Source organism: Prinia subflava, chromosome 10, assembly GCF_021018805.1.
Source record: "Prinia subflava isolate CZ2003 ecotype Zambia chromosome 10, Cam_Psub_1.2, whole genome shotgun sequence".
NCBI classification, from domain to species: domain Eukaryota; kingdom Metazoa; phylum Chordata; class Aves; order Passeriformes; family Cisticolidae; genus Prinia; species Prinia subflava.
In genome coordinates, this window is record NC_086256.1 from 10,361,765 (window position 1) to 10,379,673 (window position 17,909).

Below are 17,909 nucleotides of genomic sequence, written 5' to 3' on the forward strand. Positions count from 1 at the left end.
GTGTAATTAAGGAAACTGAAGGAAGAAAGATAACTCCAAAGATGAATGAGGCCTTTATTCAAGGTATCAGAGATGGGACACAGGCTGTATGACAAGCAATGATGAGGGTCCTGGTGGGCAAGATGAACACGAGCCAGGGTTGCGCCCTTGTGGCAAAGGCAGCCAACAGCCCCCAGGGTGGGGACCCTTCCCCTGCCTCAGCACCAGGGGGGCTGTGCTGCAGGGCTGGGGCTCTGCTGGGCTCCCCCCTCTGCACAGAGACACATTGGAACAAGTCCAGCAAGCTAAGATGATTAAAGGATTGGGGCATCTGCCACGAGGGGAGGCTGAGAGAGCTGGGATTGTTCAGCCTTGAGCAGAGAAAGCTCAGGGGACTCTGATCAGTGTGCATAAACAGGGGCAGGCAGGCAGGCAGAGACTCTTCTCAGGGGTGCACAACGCACAGGGCAATGGGAAAAAACCTGGAAAACAAGAAATTCCATTGGAACTAATAATACTGCTAGGGTGGTCAAACACGGGAACAGGCTGTGCAGAGTTGTCCAAACTCAACTGAGCATAGTCCTGAGCAACCTGTTGCAGCTGACCCCACTTTGAGCAGGGGTTTGGATTAGATCACCTCCAGATGTCCCTGTCCACCCCACCTAGTCAGTGATGCTGTGATCCTTCTCCCCGTGAAGCAAGGAACTCAATTGCAAAGAACTCAATTCCTATCCAGGTCATATCTCAGAAACAAGGGTCTGCTAAAACCCCATTTTATATGAGTGCTGTAATTCCTGCTGACCTCAATCAGCCTAATCAGGTGGTAAGATTACAAAATGAAAAAAAAGGCTTTAATTTGATCATTGCTTGTAGCTTTAATTTGATCATAGCTCGTTCCTATTCCATTGACCTAATGCTTGGCCACGAAGAGCTCATGAAAACTGGATTAATGCATAAAAACAGAGGATTTCATCCTCTGGAAATCAGTTGAAATCTGACATTCAACAAAACTGGAAATCTGTAGCTTTAATGTCATCCCATTGCTAATGGGCATATTTACCTGGCATAAAACACAAAAGGATAATTTGATCAGTCAAGATGTTTGCCATTTAGTGAAAGCTCTCCTCTGTATACAAACACCCAACACCATTCCACACCTTCACAGCTTAAGTGGAGTGCTAGGACACATAAATAAATTAGCAACAGAGCTGTGTGACACAACTGCCTGTGTTGGGACACTCAGGACTATGGTACAGCCAGCAGTGCTGCTGCTGCAGGCAACGATGAAAGGACAGTCACAGGGCAGAGATTAAAAGAACAAGAAAGCCCAGCATGTCCAGTGAGTGCACACATTATGGTGTTGCTTAAAATGTTAACTTGTGTTGCAAAGGAAACAGACATCAAAAGTGACAACTATTTCTCCCTAATGTTTTGATTTTATTTTTTTAAGCTACTCTTCATCACAGTCATCTGACTAACTACAGAACCATGCAACAAACATAAACTTATACAGCTAATAAGCATAAATAGGAAAGATGCTTCACTTTTGTGATTGAGTCAAATTATTAATTCAACAATCCCTGTATTAGTCAAGGCTCCCCAACAGCCTCATGAAATGTAGCAGTTGGCAGAGAGATCAGAAATTTAAAAATTACATGCCCAGATATGTGATCTGGTTTCATAATTTATACCCATGAACCATCTTGGCCAGGTCAAAGCAGAACATTTCTTGAATACGAACACACCATGGGAGCAATAGGGACTTACTTCAGTTTATCTGGTCTGAGGCTTCTTTTCTACATCATTTCAGCATCAATCCAGCTGATCTGACGAAAGGTATTAAGCAAGAGATGGAGAACAGAAGGTGCAGCCAGCACTTGGGTTATGCTGGCAGCTAGATGGCAGGTTTTATTCTCCACAAGTATTATCAAAGCCTGAGTCCAAAAAGCACTAGAGGCCAGAGCCTCCTGGGCATGAAAGAGTCTGTGAACATCCAAAGCGAGGGTAGCTCACTCAGGACTATAAGAATCCCAGACAGAATCCCTCTGATGAGGCCAAGATTCCTGACAACACAAACGCCACAATTCAGTGATTTAGGAAAGGCTGGGAAACCTGTGAATTACTCCTGCTTCTGTGATCCACAGGGCACAGAACTGCCCTTCCACCAGAAATCTGTCCCCCTTTCTTCCCAGCAGTCATCCTAGAGTGGGCCCTGTTATCTCCTTCTGGAAGCACCTTAGACTCCTTAATCCTCACTTCACTTTCTTTCCCTATCGAAGAGAGGGAGGAAGCTGAACTTAATCCTTTGCCTGCTTGCAAAGTAGGAAGCAGTAAATTTACTCCTAAACCATCTATAACTTGGACTATTTTCTCTTGAATAATTCTATGCCAAGAGTGACTCAGAAATTATTTTGAGATAAGTTTTGTCATACTGTTCATAAACATTACCCCATTACACCATTTGAAGAGATGGTCAGCATGAAAAATGCCTTTCAATCACTCTGTGAAATTTTGTGCTTTAGCAGCTTTCAGTCATAGAGGTCAACATTTTCAAAACAGGCTACCCAGACTTTAGTTTTCTAAGGCAATTTAAGTAAAATAAGTCTATAAAACTTTGGCCTAGATTTCTGAGGTATTGAATGCATTTGGCTCTCACAGCTCTGTAGCACATATAGCTGAAAAAAGAGAGACTAGGTTCATAAAACATGGATATAGACTAAACTTTGGAAATGTTGGTTTAAAGTCAAGGATCTGAAACCAATCACAAAAGAAACCAGAGTCAGCTTGTGAAAATATTTTCTATGCATTTTTTCTTAGCACATTTATGCCACAGCAGTATAAAGCATGATGCACACAGCAAAGATTTATTGAGTTATACCTTCACTGGGCACATTCTTCTCTCTCTTATAAATAAATTTTAAAAACCAACATGAATATCACACGGCAGTGGGGGGATACATGCCCACAAATTGCTCCTTTTTGAAGCATAATCCATAATGGATGTGCTTTTAATAAGTACCTTAGACACTGCAGAAATGTCACCGAAAGTACTAATGGACAACTGAATGTCTGCTATGAAATACACTGACTGCTTCCACAGAGCTCTGCTAATGCTTATTTTCCTACATAATTTCTAGTGCTTGCAGGGGTGTGACACACTCTGACTATTGCTCTGGTACCTCAGCTGGCTTCCTTCCTCCTGTAAGTACATTTTACAGCAGGAGATGTGTGCTTTAGGAAAAATGAAATCTATACTTTTCCATGGCACAGATCCCAGCAGGCAGAGGTTTTATGCTTGTAATTGAATTATTCTAGCTTCCCCTTCACTCTTCCAGATACCAAAGCACAGACATAACTACTGGGCTTGTTTTTTATTACCCCCTCACTGCAGGCAAACCAAGACAGTAAATTCAGAGTTGCATCACTTAAACTCAGATTGTACAATCACTACAGAAAACATTGACATACCACATTAAATTAGCACCTTACAAGAATTCCCATTATTGGTATTTTCTTTTCTGCTTAGTTCAAGGAGTAGAACAGTACACTGAATCAACACAAGCAAGAAGAAAATCTCTTCACTTTCTCTCTGGTCAAGAGGTTTTGCCAGTTGTCTGCAAATTGAAATGCAAGAAAGGTAAGGAGTTCTCTTCCCTCCTCATCAATGTAATTAAGAGCATCTGGAAATTACAGATTTACAGACTTCCCATGAGGCTGAACTGTAACTTTTATAGCCTCTATTCTATTAGTACCATGGTTGCTTTACAATGATTTCCATCACTGTTAAGCACTTCTATTACTCCTTAGTAAAACATGGTTTTACTCTTCTGCAATGCCCAGACCTGTCCTTCAGGATGCTCACAATACATTAGACTCCACCTCCCTCTGATTAATGAGCACAACTGAGAAATGCAACATAAAACCCAATGGTCCCAAAAGCAGGAGAGCCATGTCAGAGAGAATAAAGCTACCCATGAGGCTTATGAGCTCTGGCAGAAGAGCCACAGGTGAGCTTCTCCTCCATCCAAAGGCAGGTTCATGCCCACCATTTCATGTTTAGTGTATGCATTACATAATCTGCTGCTCAAACTTACCACATTCAAACTCGTAGGGTACTTTGTGGCAACATCTGGCAGATAAAGAATATTCAATTCAAATCTAGTTTCTTTTTCCTTTAGCTGCACAGATGAGCTCTCTTCTGCCTTATCTTGTTTTTTCCCTTGTCTCAGGTATCCACATACAAGGATGTATAATAATTCTGAGCATTTTACAGAAAAGCATCATCTAATAATTTACATCTGCAATTAAATCCACTATAGGCTTGCAAACAGCTTGTGTGAGCTGTCAGAACGTTCCCAGATTTCCTTGGAAAGACAAAAAGGTTTCACGTTTAACTCAGCTGACAGTTAAGTGGTTGGCAGTAACTGTCCACAGAGTCCTGCAGAGGCCAATAAGCCTGAATTTAATAGAGTGGAAAAGAGGGAGTCAGTGAAAGGCGGCAGATCTTGTCACTGAAAGTATGACAAACGAGAAGGATGAACTTAATAGCAGTTTTACGAGAGACTAAAAGAAGCGATACAAGTGTAAACAAGAGGAGAAAGCAGCACATTACTGTAATAATACTAAAAAGAGAAAGTCCCAGCTCAGGGTTCAGCTATGTGAAGAGGAGGCAGCTTGCTCGTTTTTTGTAGATCAGTTTTGGAGCAGAATCCCATGGGTTATGTCTCTACATGGCTATACTATTTGGGTTACATTTAGCAATCCGATCTTGTTATTTAGCAACACAGACTTGCTGATTCATACAAGCTAACCCAGAACACAAAGTGTTTGGATTCTCTTTTCCTGTTAAAGTCTTTGCTATTTACTGCCTCCAAGACTGCACTGAAGTTCTAGCCAAAACTCATTTCTGCTGTTTCCAATGTACATTCCAAATACAAAAAACATGGCATCACATCAAATGTTAAAGTAAGATCATTATCATCCAGCTGCCAAATAGTTCCTACAGGTTCAGAGGCAGGCAGTTACAGGAATCATGAACAGTGGCTCAGCAGAATGAGCTGACAAGTGTTTTCATACTTGTAGTATCACACTGCAGTATCACAGCATACCAGGAGACATGGTGGTCTAGAGAATAAATAGATTTTACCACGCAAGAAAAGCATAGATAAGGCAGAGGCTCATAACCCCAGAGCTACCCAAAGAGCACAGTGTGCAAAACTGCAAAAAAAGGCAGAAAGACTCTGCACAGAAAGAGCAGAATAATCTTCTGCCAGCAGAATAACCCAGTAGCCTCCAGGAATGTTACTCACAATGTTAATCACCGCAGAGTCCAGGATGCAAGCTGAGGTCCTATTGTGCTGTGCAGCATAAAAGCATGGACCAGCCCATGCAAAAACATCTGTCATTCATTTGGACAGATATGGCAAAGGCAACACAAATCTCACAGAGAAAGGAAACTGCACAATTACTTTAGCTCCATAGCTGAGAAACAGGTTTAGGTCAGAATGAAATGACACAGTGTGAAGAAAATAAGGCAATACTAAAGGATAATTTTAATGAAACACTGTAATTGAAGAAAACCTGGAAAGTTCTAAGGCAGTTGTAGAAAGTAAAGCCAGGAAGGCCTTAGAATATAGATGTAAATTAGTCATTTGGTAAATTTAAGGAAGTTCAGACTGAAAAGCTGAAAAGAATTCCACAATCCAACCACCTTCAGGATTTGTTTGAATTCCTTGTATCTAGCTGTTGCAGTTCTTTAATCTCTCCTAAACCCAAGGTGACCTTTAAAAAAAAAAAAAAACAGCACAATCCGAAAAATTTGCCAGCACATACAAACATATTCTAAAACACGCTGTCCGGAACAAAGAGTCTTCAGAACAGGGCACCAAACAGTCTCTATAATAAGCCATGAGCAAGTAGTCTGCTGGGGAACAAATGAGCTCACTGCATTTCAGCAGAGTGAAGGTGGCTGTCATGCCCCAGGGGTGATGTTAACTGTTCAGGTCTTTTCCTGAACAATGCTTACTGGAAATCCACTGCTTTATACCTGCTAGTGGGAACTCAGATAATTTCCAGGGCCTAGGAGGCAAAGCTTTGCAGTGGCTCACTACAAACCACTACTGCTTGTGCTCCCTTGAAATGCCCTAGAGAGCCTGAACCCTCTGGTCCACCAGCACATGCTCTCTTATTCTTCTCTGCTGCCTCTGAGTCCTCCTATTCCATCCAAAACTCCCAAAAAAACTGAGAAGAAAGATCTGTCTCAGGTTCTCATCTATACCATTACTGTGCTTTGGGAAGCCTACAGACAGCTAAGCTCAGCTGGGGAGCATGACCAAGACTTATGCTCACTGGACACGCTTCCTGACACAGGATTTACAAACTGCTGTAGGAAACTTTAAAATGTTGTGAACAGCAAAGGTTACCATCTTATTTAAAGGAAAAAGTAAACAGAGATGTAGCCCAAGAGAGATAAAGGAGGGACACAATCTGTGTGACACAATCTCCACCCACATAGAAAGGCAGATGGAGCCAAAAGAAGAGCTCTGAGAACAAAAATGAGAGAAGGAGGGAAGTGATTGCCTTGCATGTGAGAGAAAACAGCCCAGGACTAAGGCACAGAACAAATCCTGGGAGATCAGACAGAGAACAAGCATCTTCTTCCCCAGCACTATGGTGAAACGCAGTCAGAGCATTGAAGAGTTGACACTTGGCTTCCATAGTCAAGACGAGTCTCCAAAATCTTCTAGCAGCAGATGAAATGAAGAGATTGATGCCAGGTATATTCAAAAAATTGCTAATTTTATGCTTTGTTTTCCAGCTATTTCCAAGCTACTGATCAAGAATTTCAACTGTAATTTATTGGACAAACCAGGTTAGTTTTTTTAAATTTTGTTTAGTGGTCTGACATGAAGAGGGTGCACTGTAATCCACAAAAAAACCCTCCAACCTAAACCCAAAATAAAATGTAGCAGACAAACCCTGTCAACACTTACAAATTGTAACAAGCTTGGAAACCTCCCCTCCTGTGTGTCTAACTCTCCAGCTGACATGCCAGGACTTGGGTATTAAAAGAAACACCTCAGAAGTCACTGAAAGTCAGTGCTATGCTAAAAAATAACTTCTAGAAGCCAGAGATCCCCACAAGTCTAGAAAAGCCTCAAGTGTTTAACACTGATTTTCCCACTTAATTTTTTCTTCTTAGCTGCAGTGGTCACTGTGAACAAGTTGTTGAGGGCTCCTCCTCAGCCAGATGTCCTAGAACTCAGGGTTCCTCTCCCCACCAAGGAAGAGGAGCTGGTCACTGATGGCTGCTCAGAGTTCTCCAGGTAGAGACAACTCGAATTACTGCTCAGTTTACCAACTGCAGACAACAGTGCCTGTGCACTTCCAACCAGGCCAGGTAACTTGTTACATACTGTTAGATCTGTCTGTAGGAACATTTTCCTCTTCCCTCGTGCACCTCTCCTCTGACTCTTCTCCTGCATCCTCAGGGAGCATAATTTTAGAATAGCTAAAGACAGGATTATCTCAGAATAAACTGCCCTCCTGGTATCACTTTATTTGAATTACTGGATCTTCTGTCTAACATAAGACAACATTCAAGTATTTTGAGATCTTAACTGAATAAAGACAGTTCTGTCAGTGAAAATATTTACAGTAACCTCACTAATTGAGACTGATTCGAGCTTCCTGAATCTCATTATGGTAAACTGGGCACTGCTGTGAAAGGGAAACAAAGAGGAGATGAATTAAAACAAACATGCAGAAACACAAACAACTGCTTCCAGTGATGCTAATCATTACAAAAAAATCTGTCAAAAACATCCCTCTGACTGGCATGTGTCAAAACATCTCAGAAGTTCATCATTGCACAGCCACTGTTTAGATGAAGACAGAGCGTACATCAGTCAGCACTGCAGATCTCATTTCTCTGAATTTCTACATGAATTATTCTGTATCTTAGAGCACCCCAGACATGGTTTGTTTCACAGGATTTCTCTCCTCTTTCTCCTGGATGGCCTGGAACCATCATTGTTCCCATATCCTCTGAGAGGGTGTAGTGTCTGGCAGCTAATTCCACAGAATGAAATGCTGTTTCCCCTCCGTGTTTTCTGTCCAACAACCCACAAGAGACAGCAGAACACTGGAAATTAAGTCCTGTTAATATAAAGAGAAAAAATCCATCCAAACTATTAGCCCTGTTTTCTTCCATATCCTGTCTGGACATGGTTTAGGAGTCCTCCAACTATTGCAAATCCTAGTAATGCAGTACTGAAGAATGAAGGATCTGCTTTCCAGAGAAGAGACAGAGATCAGCATTTCAAATCCACACCCTCCATTAGCAGCAGGTGCCAGAGCTGGAAGAATGAAGCAGAACATTTCCTTCTTTCCTTCTAGAAAACACACAATGACTACTTCCCTGCTAAAGTACCTTCCCTACTGAGCACAGGTGGAATTTCTGGCCGAGCAGGAGAGATCTTCCATCAGGCTACTATGGCAGAGCAAGACCAACTACTTCTTTACAGATGTGTCTACTCAGACAAGTTTCTTCACTCTTGACAGATGAGGAAACCCCTATGTGAAATGAGCAGTCACAGAGCAGAAGTAAACAAGCCTAGTGTTTATAAACTGTTCAGTATCCTGTTGTTCCATAAATAGTTATTATTACCTAGGAGATCAGATCTGTCTTAAGGACAAGAAATGCCTGGTACATATACTGAAAAAATCCCTAACAATGGAAGAAGCCAAAGAAATTTTGTGGTTTTCTTATTTTCATTTTCTTTCCTTAAACCAGAACCTGTAAGCATACTTTGCCTCCTTCAAATTCTGGACATCCTTTCTCAGATGTTCCAAGAACAGCAGGAATAAGTCAGCAACAGCAGGCTGAGAGCTGGCCTGTTTCATCAGACCCTTGGGACCAGCATCTTCCTCTGCAGATGCCTAAACTCCACAGACACTGTTTAAGAAACAAATCAAAAGCAACAAGAGCTGGCCACCACTGGCTCTAAGAAGTTGCTTGTTTTGCCACAGGTTACAGTAAGACTGCCTGGAGCTGTATACGGTTACACATTTACAAACAGATTCTTAGAACATAAACAAAACTCCCAGGACTGATATATGCTGTGCTACTCATCCCTAATTCACTGCCTGGTGAAGCAGCTGGTGTGGCTTTGAACAGCCCTGAGACCATTCCAAAGTTGGTGTTTTCTTTCCAAACTGAAGGCAAGACTCTCCCACCACAACAGCTGCCATCCTATGGACTGGCTCATGCTGCAGCCCAGCCCAGGACAGCACTCCATGGAGCCCAGGGATGCTCCAGTGACAGGGAAATTCACTGTGTCACAAACAGCTTTACCTTGCTTTTCATTTTAGATGACTTAAAACTATTCCACTTTTCCTAAATTCAAGGGAACTGTTTGTATTTAGAACAGCTCAACCAAGGGCCAGTTTTCACTCACAGTGTAAACTGTCTGTAGAAAGAAAAAAAAAGGGAAAAGTATCCAAGCCCAGAAACAAACACTTCTGGTGGCTAACAGAGCATCACCTTCCATCAAAGGCAGCAGAGACTGACTCTTGCTAACAGAGGGAAGCCCAAAGTAAATTAGATGCACAGACCTTTTCGTCTAGGAGTAAAATTACTGTAGTTTTGTGCACTGGCATTGTTATATATTCTTCTGATTTCAGGTGTTCCAAGATTCCATAGATTGTCACACATATTTTGATCTGTTTCATTCCAAGATAAATTAACTAACTTCTCAGCAATCTCTTTATCATATTGATATCACCAGTGTAAACATGAACCTAGGCTGGCACAGCTGATAAACAGATAAGAAACATGCTAAAATTGGTGTGACACAAGTATCAGTTTAGAAAGGGGAAACCATATAAACCTCAAATCTTCTTCTCTCTTTTCCAAGAACTGTACAGGGTGTGTTACTTGAAACTTACACAATCCTGAAGCTTACATCACTTATTTAAGCTTGAAAGAAGAGCAAGTTAGCATGGCAGATGCAATGATTTTCAGAAGAATCACAATTAAACGCTTCTCAAGGTAGTTGGATACAGTTTTTCTGATTTTCAGGCTGGACACTGGAGTAAGTACAGCCCTGACTTGCACACAGGAAGTTCCTGTGCAAGTAAATCAAAGTGCTTCAGGAGAAAAAGGATGTGATGATCATTCTTAAATGTATGGCAGATTACACAAAAAGGAAACAACTTTTACTGAATTATTAAATCTCCAGAATTTAGCAAGACAGAAGCAGAATAAAAACCCACAGTGACTAATACAAGTGAAATCTACTATCCCATTGCACTGCAGTGTGTGGCAATGCCCTTGCTCTGGTTTCCAGCATTACACGTGTGTTGGGTTGGGCAAACTTGGGAAACTACAGGAACTTCACCAAGTTATTATGGTCCCTGGCACTACTGCAATAGCATTGCTTTGATAGTATTTAGCAATTCATTTATGGATTCTATTTTGCTGCATACTTAGCTCAGAACTGTAGTAAAGGTAGCAAGAAAATAGTTGCTAAAGGAGCTTTTGCTGTTCCCTCTGCAGTGGAGTCAGAGTTTCTACAACATTAGCTGAACAATGTTCTCAAGCGACTTTTCAAATTGCTACAAAGAGAATTTATAATCTTTTCAGTTTTTACCTTCATTTGCCTAATGCAGTGTTGGAGGGTTCCCCAGACTGTTTCTAATTTGGTCTAATAATCTTGCATAAATTATCAGGCGGCCTTTTCATCCATATTCTTAGCCAATGTACACTGGCTCAGTGACAGCATTTGCATGCACTGACACTCCTGAAATGTTTCAATAATAGAACAAAGTGAGCAGTAATAGAGGAGAGAGAAAGACAGAAAAGATAGAAGAGGAAAATAATTTGACTTGAAATCTACCCAAAGATAGGAAATGTGATGAAAGCCACCAGTAGGGAGTTCAGAAGGAACAATTATCCACTCTTGAACACAATTCAGAAAACTTTGAGGGAAGCTGCATACTTTTCTACAGCAAGAGGAAATCACTGGTGACATACACAGTCTCAAAGATACCAAGGAACTTGCTGAGGCTCTGGGGAGATGGTGGTCTGAACCAATAAATATGAAGCTTCAGAAAATCAAAATCAGAGTTTTAATCAAAAGAGATAAAAATATTTTCTTATGGGAATGTGAGGAAAAGAAGCTGAGACTTGTATATCAAAACCATAGTGATATTACCACTTAACCTTCAAGCTCACTGATATTTTTCATTTCTTGCATTCCATGCTTACCGATATTTTCCTTCTTCAAATGGATTTAGATCCTCAAGCAAGCAATCCTTCCTGCAAGATCTTCCTGGAAGTCAAACGTTCTTACTGGTATAGCTTTAAGAGCAGATGGGCCACAGCAACAGAGTCCAAACACACATGCACAATAAAATACGCTCATTTGGTGGCATGAATTAAATTTATTGCTTCTATTACAATCTTACATGCTCACGCAAATATGGTTATTTAGTTATACATTTGCAAAGCTGTCCTTCCCTTTTTTTTTTGGTTAACAGTCCACAATTTGGAAATAACTTTAGTATTCTGCAAAACAACAAGAAGCAAAAAAACACCCACCTTCAGAACAACCAAACCTGTTCTGTTACGACTCTAACATCTGAGGCAGTGTACTCATATTAAAGCAAGAACACATATGCTCTGCATCTTTTTTGAATCCAGAAAGGCACATGCTCAATAAAGTCCCTGTGTCCATGTTCCAGCTTTCATTTTATAGTCTCACTTAGTTCCGAAGTCACGAAAAACACTCTGAAAACATACTTTTCAGTCACAGAGCCTGCACATCACATGGATTCACATACTTAACTTTAAACTCTTGAGAGAGGTCAGACAAGAAAGATTTCAGAAAAAATGGCATCAGCTCCCCACATCTCTCTCCTGGTGCCCAGGCTGGCTGACTGAATGTTTGCAATGTCATCACCTTAGCTCTTCAACTCCCCAGCTGCACCCCTGGCAGGGTTTGTATAATGATATGGTAATTTCATAAACTGAACCAGTGAACTGGTCTGGATTAAAAATAATCTTGCACAAAACGAGTGGATGGATGGAGGAGGGAAAGCTCGTGTTCAGCTATAAGGATTACTTTACTTATCCAGTTCATTGCACTGTGTGCAGGCAGCTCTGCTCACTCAGGTAACAAAGCAGCACAAACTCCTCATGCAAACAGTGGTGATGCAGACACAGAAACAGAGCCTTTTCTTTTTCTTTTACATCTCCTCTTACATTATGGCATGTCTACTTCAACCTGACTGCAGCAGCATGCACATCACCAGAAGTGAGGCAATGAGCTGCTGCTTTTGTATTTTGTTTTGAAGTACAAGCTCCAGCTGGTCAATCAGTGCATGAATTTCAGAGCTAGCAGTGAAGTTATGTGTCAGGTTTCATCTGCTCCTCTCTAGAATTACATTCCCAAGCACTCTTCTCTGCAATAAAAAATGAATGCAGGGAATCTGCCACAGAGAAATTAAGTGATATGACCACACTTTAAACAAAGCTTTGGTTACCACCACTTCAGTACCAGAGGTTTGCAACACTCTGGACATGAGTTAAGAAATGCTGCTTCTTAATCCCAGCTTCCTCCTACAGACAAGGCAGGTGTAAGGGAACTGAAGCAGTCAGGGTGTTGTGAAGAGCAATACAATTAGCCCAGTTATAAATAGCAACAAGAGCTCAGACAACAATCCTAGTTTGAACATTAAAAGCAAACGTCTCCTAACAGACTGTGCTGTGTATTTACTAGAGCCAGCAGCAGTGAAAGTATTCTGTGAGGTAACATTCCTGTAATCTTTAGGCTGAAGTATGAGAGATTTATGAGTTCATGACAATAAAACAAACATAGGAATTATACCTCTTGTATATTCTGACCCAATTTTGTCACTCAAAATATACCCCAATACATTTTTTTAATCATCCTCTAAAAACTGCCTTCAAATTATATATAATACCTAATACACTAACTGCAGAGGTGAAAAAGCTGAGAAAGTTTTCCCAGAACCAATATATAAAGGAGAAAAAAGGCATCACTTCATAAAATTCACAAAGAAAGAAAGGTAGAGAAGTGCAAAACATCCCGTTGCCAGCAGTGACAGTGGAACAGCAGCTGACTGCATGGGAAGATGTGTTACTGGGAAAGCCACGGAGCTCTGCGCCGGGAGGTGCTACCCAGACACCAGGAGTGAGTTGAGAGGGTGTGTGTTTTGGCTTACATGTTTGTTTAGCCTGGGATTTACAAAACACAGAATAAGGAGGTGAGAGGAGGTAAGAGCAGCAGCAGGCTTCAATCCCCTGGCACAGCACAGGCCAGGCATTTAACAACCTGGAGCTTGGAGAAATGGAAAACCCTGATAGCTTAACTGACCAGGGCACCAAAAACTTCTCTTTTATCCTTCCTCTCCCCTCCTGCAAGTCTTGAACTCTTCTAGCCACAGTTAACCTAGAAAATGAAGGAAATTGATGATGTTCAATACTGCCTAGAAGAAAATACACCTGCATCAACTTGTCCCTTCAAATTCAAACCTCAATAATGCAACAATGATATTTTCTTAGTCTTTGATGTGGGGATAGGTGGGAGGTGTGATGAAGATTGCAGGTCAGCAGCTGGGCTTCCCCAGACACCCTTTTGGGCACTGGCACCTATCAGGTTCCTTCCAGAGCTGTGATTACAGCAGTTACTGGGACTCCAAATGTAACTGTGAGCTCTGAAACAACTCTGTCACCATCACACACTATTCCTGAATGAATGCACAGGCACAGAACAAGAGATTTAAGGAAGGGACAGGAATTTGAGCACTCCCCATTCCCAGAAGAGCAGCAATCATGTTTTGAAGGAAAGCAGAAAGATTTTCTCACAGCAGTGTCTGGGATACAGGGACCCTGACTTCACTAGAAGTCTTGAGATGCGTCCCACTCCTTATTGAACACAAACTGCTTTCACAGCTCACATTAACAAAATGAACCACCTCTGTGTGTTTCAAAATGAGATGTACATTATATTTATATTTAGAAGACAACCCACCCCACTATCAATAACTAATTCAGCATATATATATATAATTTTATATATCCTAAAAAATTAAGAGATACTGTCCACTGCACCTGAAAAGACCCAAGCTATGCAGCAGATGCACGGCACTACAGTCAGGCAACAGTTTTGATTCCCTGTAGCAATCCTCAGTGGCACATTAATTATCCAGCCTCTTTCTTCATGAGTTCTCAGGAACCACATGAAGCTGCCATCCTTCGCCTTTCTCTGCTCTCCTTACATAGTTAATCACAGAGGAGGCAGCTGCCACCTGCACTGACAGCTCCTAAGCACTGAGCTCGTGCCCTGTCACTTCAGTAGAAGCCCATGCTGGGCATGGCAGTAATTCATGAGGCATGGAGCCAGTCTGACATGCATAAAGTCAGTTCCAAGCAGAGGGTTAAAAAATGTGCTTTCTAGACTGTTTTTTTTCTGAATATCTAAACAACAAAGCAGAAATGTGTGGGATGGACAGATGCTATTGTGTGCTTGTTCTAAGAAACACAGCTTCCTGAAAGGAGATATGGAAATGAACATAGAAATATTTACGATGAGGGGACCACATTTTAAAATTATCCTGACTCCTACTAAAGCCTTTGCCGAAGCTCCAGTTCCACCCAAAGTCCCAATCCCCCATTTGCATATAAGAATGGCTTTTTTTTTTTTCCCCTAAAGCATAAAAAATGCAAAGCCATATCTGTAAGGCACTAATGGCAAAGAATTTTTTACCAAGGTCTGATGTTAAGGAGACAGGTGCCTACACTCTGAAGAAAGGTCTTCTGGTGCTGCCCCATCTATACACCCCCAGCCTGTGGAAGTGGATAAAGGCACAGGAGTCTGTGACCTACAAAATCAAGGGGGAACTAAACATCAGAAAAAACCCACACAGAAGAATGACTTCAGAGAAAGGCACTGAAATTTCTGTGGCTGGCATAAATCCGTGTCATGCACTCTCTGCTGATATGAAAGCTTTAAAATTTTTGAACTTTATGTACAAAGAAGCAATTCAGCATGAAAATATAATTCCAGAAGACTTTACAGGAGAGCTGTTTATCATCTGAGTGAAGAGCAGGCTACAGTACTGAAAAATAAGAGGGGCAAAAAATATGACTGCAAGGGAAAAAAAAATACCAATTGCTAATCAATAGAAAGTTCACACCAGAATAATCAAACAAACCAAACTGATTTTATTTCTGAATTGGTTTTAAAATGTTTGTGATTCATATAAGGCTATTTCTTAGCACCAATTGACTAGAAAACACTTATAATCTAATCCTTGGTGCAAAAATAGTCTTATGTATCTGAATCACAAACAATAAATTCACTCTTTTGGTCACAACACCAGCAGATTTGTTGTATATCAAACTTCCTCTTTCTCCCTTATTCTGAAATACTTTCAGATACTCTTTAAATAATTCTTTGCCATGTTCCCCTACCAAACACAGATACACAAGACTGCAGGCTGCAGACATTCTCTATTTACCGCCTCCTCTAATTTCTAGTATTAGCTGCCAAATTACAAGAGCTTGTGGTTGGAAAATTGCAGCTGAGTATTGAGTAGCTGAACTGTCCCAGGCTGGCATGTCAGCCACAAATTGTGGGCAGAGGTCTCTTTTCTCATTTGATAAAGAATAGGGCATAGAAAGAGCTGTACACAGGCAGCATCGTTTCCACAGCCAGGCCAGACACGCAGGAGACTGCAGTGTTACCACTGCAAATACAAGTTAGTGCCTTCTACAAAAAGGTCAAAGCATTAACTCCAGACTTGTAGGTGACCTCAGATGAACTAAAATAGTGTAATTCACTGAACATAGTAGTCTAATTCACTAACCTACTGATGCCATTTTACCAAACACACTTGCCATTTTCTTTGTATCATTTTGAAACCAGTAACCTCACTTCAGGCACTTTGAATCATTATTTGCAATTGGGAGATTTGCAAGAAGCAGAATCTTTTGTCCTGGAAAGTGAAAAATTAGATAATTTTCCTTCATTTACAGTGAGCAGCAGATGCAGCCCAGCTGGCCAGACCTGACACTGAGCTGCAGTACTGAGATCATGCACCCATTTCTTTTGGTGTGGAGCCACCATCGTGACTCAGATTACAGCATGTTTTTCTGAAGCTATATCATCCTGCCTTTAAGGCACAATCCTTAAAAAACCCAGAAAAGAGAGGCATGGGCACAAGGGATTAGACCAGACATCCACTTTGCCCAGTACCTGACGTCTGTGTCCATGGGACAACACTCCAGTAAAAAGCCTAAGAAGCAGGGACTACACCAAGCTACATGCTGCCCTCAACATCCATTTAGTATGTAACTTAGAGAGTTCCATACCTGAATACTTAAGAGTATATTTCATATTTTTAAATCTTTTGTCCATTATGGAGCCCATTCTTACAAAAATGTAACTGGAAATAGCATGAAATAGCACATACTTTATTTACTTTAAACCTGGAGCACAATATTTACATTTAATATCTCCAAATCTTGTCAAACCGTGTCATTCACTATGTTATACAGGCCTGTGAACACTCTCTGCTTTCTGTACTTCACAGAGTATAACTAAGGCACAACTAAGTCCACCACACACCATAAACTTAGATCAATATTCTCCACAAATACTATCTTTTATCCATCAGAACTGAATTTTGCCTGCCATTTTCTTGCCCCACAACTTACCACTGCAAGATGCCTCTGACATTCCTCACAGTCAGCTTTTGGTCTTACCACCTGGGAAAATGTGTTAGTGCTTTATTATTCATCCTCCATTCCAGACAGTTTATGAGCATTTGGAACAGCAGAGATCCTAGCACACTTTCTTCCAGAAAACTCCATCCCTGTATTGTCCAGTCTTCTTATTTTTTCCATACAGTTTCCACTACTTACCTAGTCACTATCTAATTACTACAGAACTACACTAGTTTAACTTCCCAAAAATCTTTGAAACAGTTTGGTTGTTTTTGGTTTTTCGGGCAGGGGTTTGTTTGCTCGGAGGTTTTGCATGTGTGTGTATTATGGTTTTTTTAAGAAATCCAGACATGTTGTATTAGTTAAATCAAATGCTGATCCAGTCATTGAAACAACACAAGCAGATTTACAGGGCAGAAGTTCCTGCTGCAGAAGACAATTTGTCTCCTCTCTCTATGTGAACAAACACCAATTCTATTTTTTATTTTTAGGTTCTAAGAGGAGCCTGATACAGAAACCAGGCTTGCTCTTAGCTTCCACTTTCCCAAACAACCCCCCAGACCCTCCTTGAAAAGCCCAGCACGTTTACTGCTTTTCATTCTTCCATTCTAAGGCCAATTTAAGCACAACCGTGTGTAACTCGGCAACTTCAACACCGAGCTCCTCACAAAGTGAGAACTTTTCCTAGCAGTTCTTTGTGCTAGGAATTCACTCCAAAACGTCAAGCTTCTGTCACTTTCCCCCAGCCTGTCCCCTGGAAATGAAGGGTCCACATGGGAACTGTTCTGCAGTGAATAGCAATGCAAATAACTTCTCTGCCACAGCTTTACCTTCCCTTAGCTCACATGTAATATTATAAACTTCTATCAGCTCATCGGGATCTCTGACAGGTTTTTCGCCTTTGACAGTCAGACAAAAAGCTTTATTATTTTTTAAATGTCTTTACAAAGTTGTTCCTCAACATTTTTTTTGCTCTATCTCATTATGGTTTATATTTAACTTGCCAAAGTTAATGCTCTTTCCTATTCTCCTCATTTGGATACTATTTCTGCTTCAGAAAGATGACATATTTCTCTAGGAGTCTTTGTTTACTTTACTGTTTAAGCAAGTTGTTGTTCATTTTTGTGGCTTTTCTTCCATCTCTTATTTCCCCTCCCTTCTCACCCTTCACCATTGA

The 17,909-nt window shown here is 41.0% G+C and overlaps 1 protein-coding gene across 10 annotated transcripts in view; it reads right to left on the minus strand.

Annotated features, from left to right (window-relative positions):
- The window catches only part of ST3GAL3 (ST3 beta-galactoside alpha-2,3-sialyltransferase 3), a 182,780-nt gene that overhangs the window by 88,083 nt on the left and 76,788 nt on the right, over positions 1 to 17,909 (minus strand). The window contains exon 7 of one of the 10 annotated variants that reach the window (XM_063407271.1): positions 11,405 to 13,454. The exons of the other annotated variants lie outside the window; for them this stretch is intronic. Within the exon in view, the coding sequence (XP_063263341.1) occupies positions 12,929 to 13,454 (526 nt within the window). The 3' untranslated portion in view covers positions 11,405 to 12,928. Of the gene's footprint in view, positions 1 to 11,404; positions 13,455 to 17,909 lie in introns of those variants that run through there. 10 annotated transcript variants of the gene reach the window in all.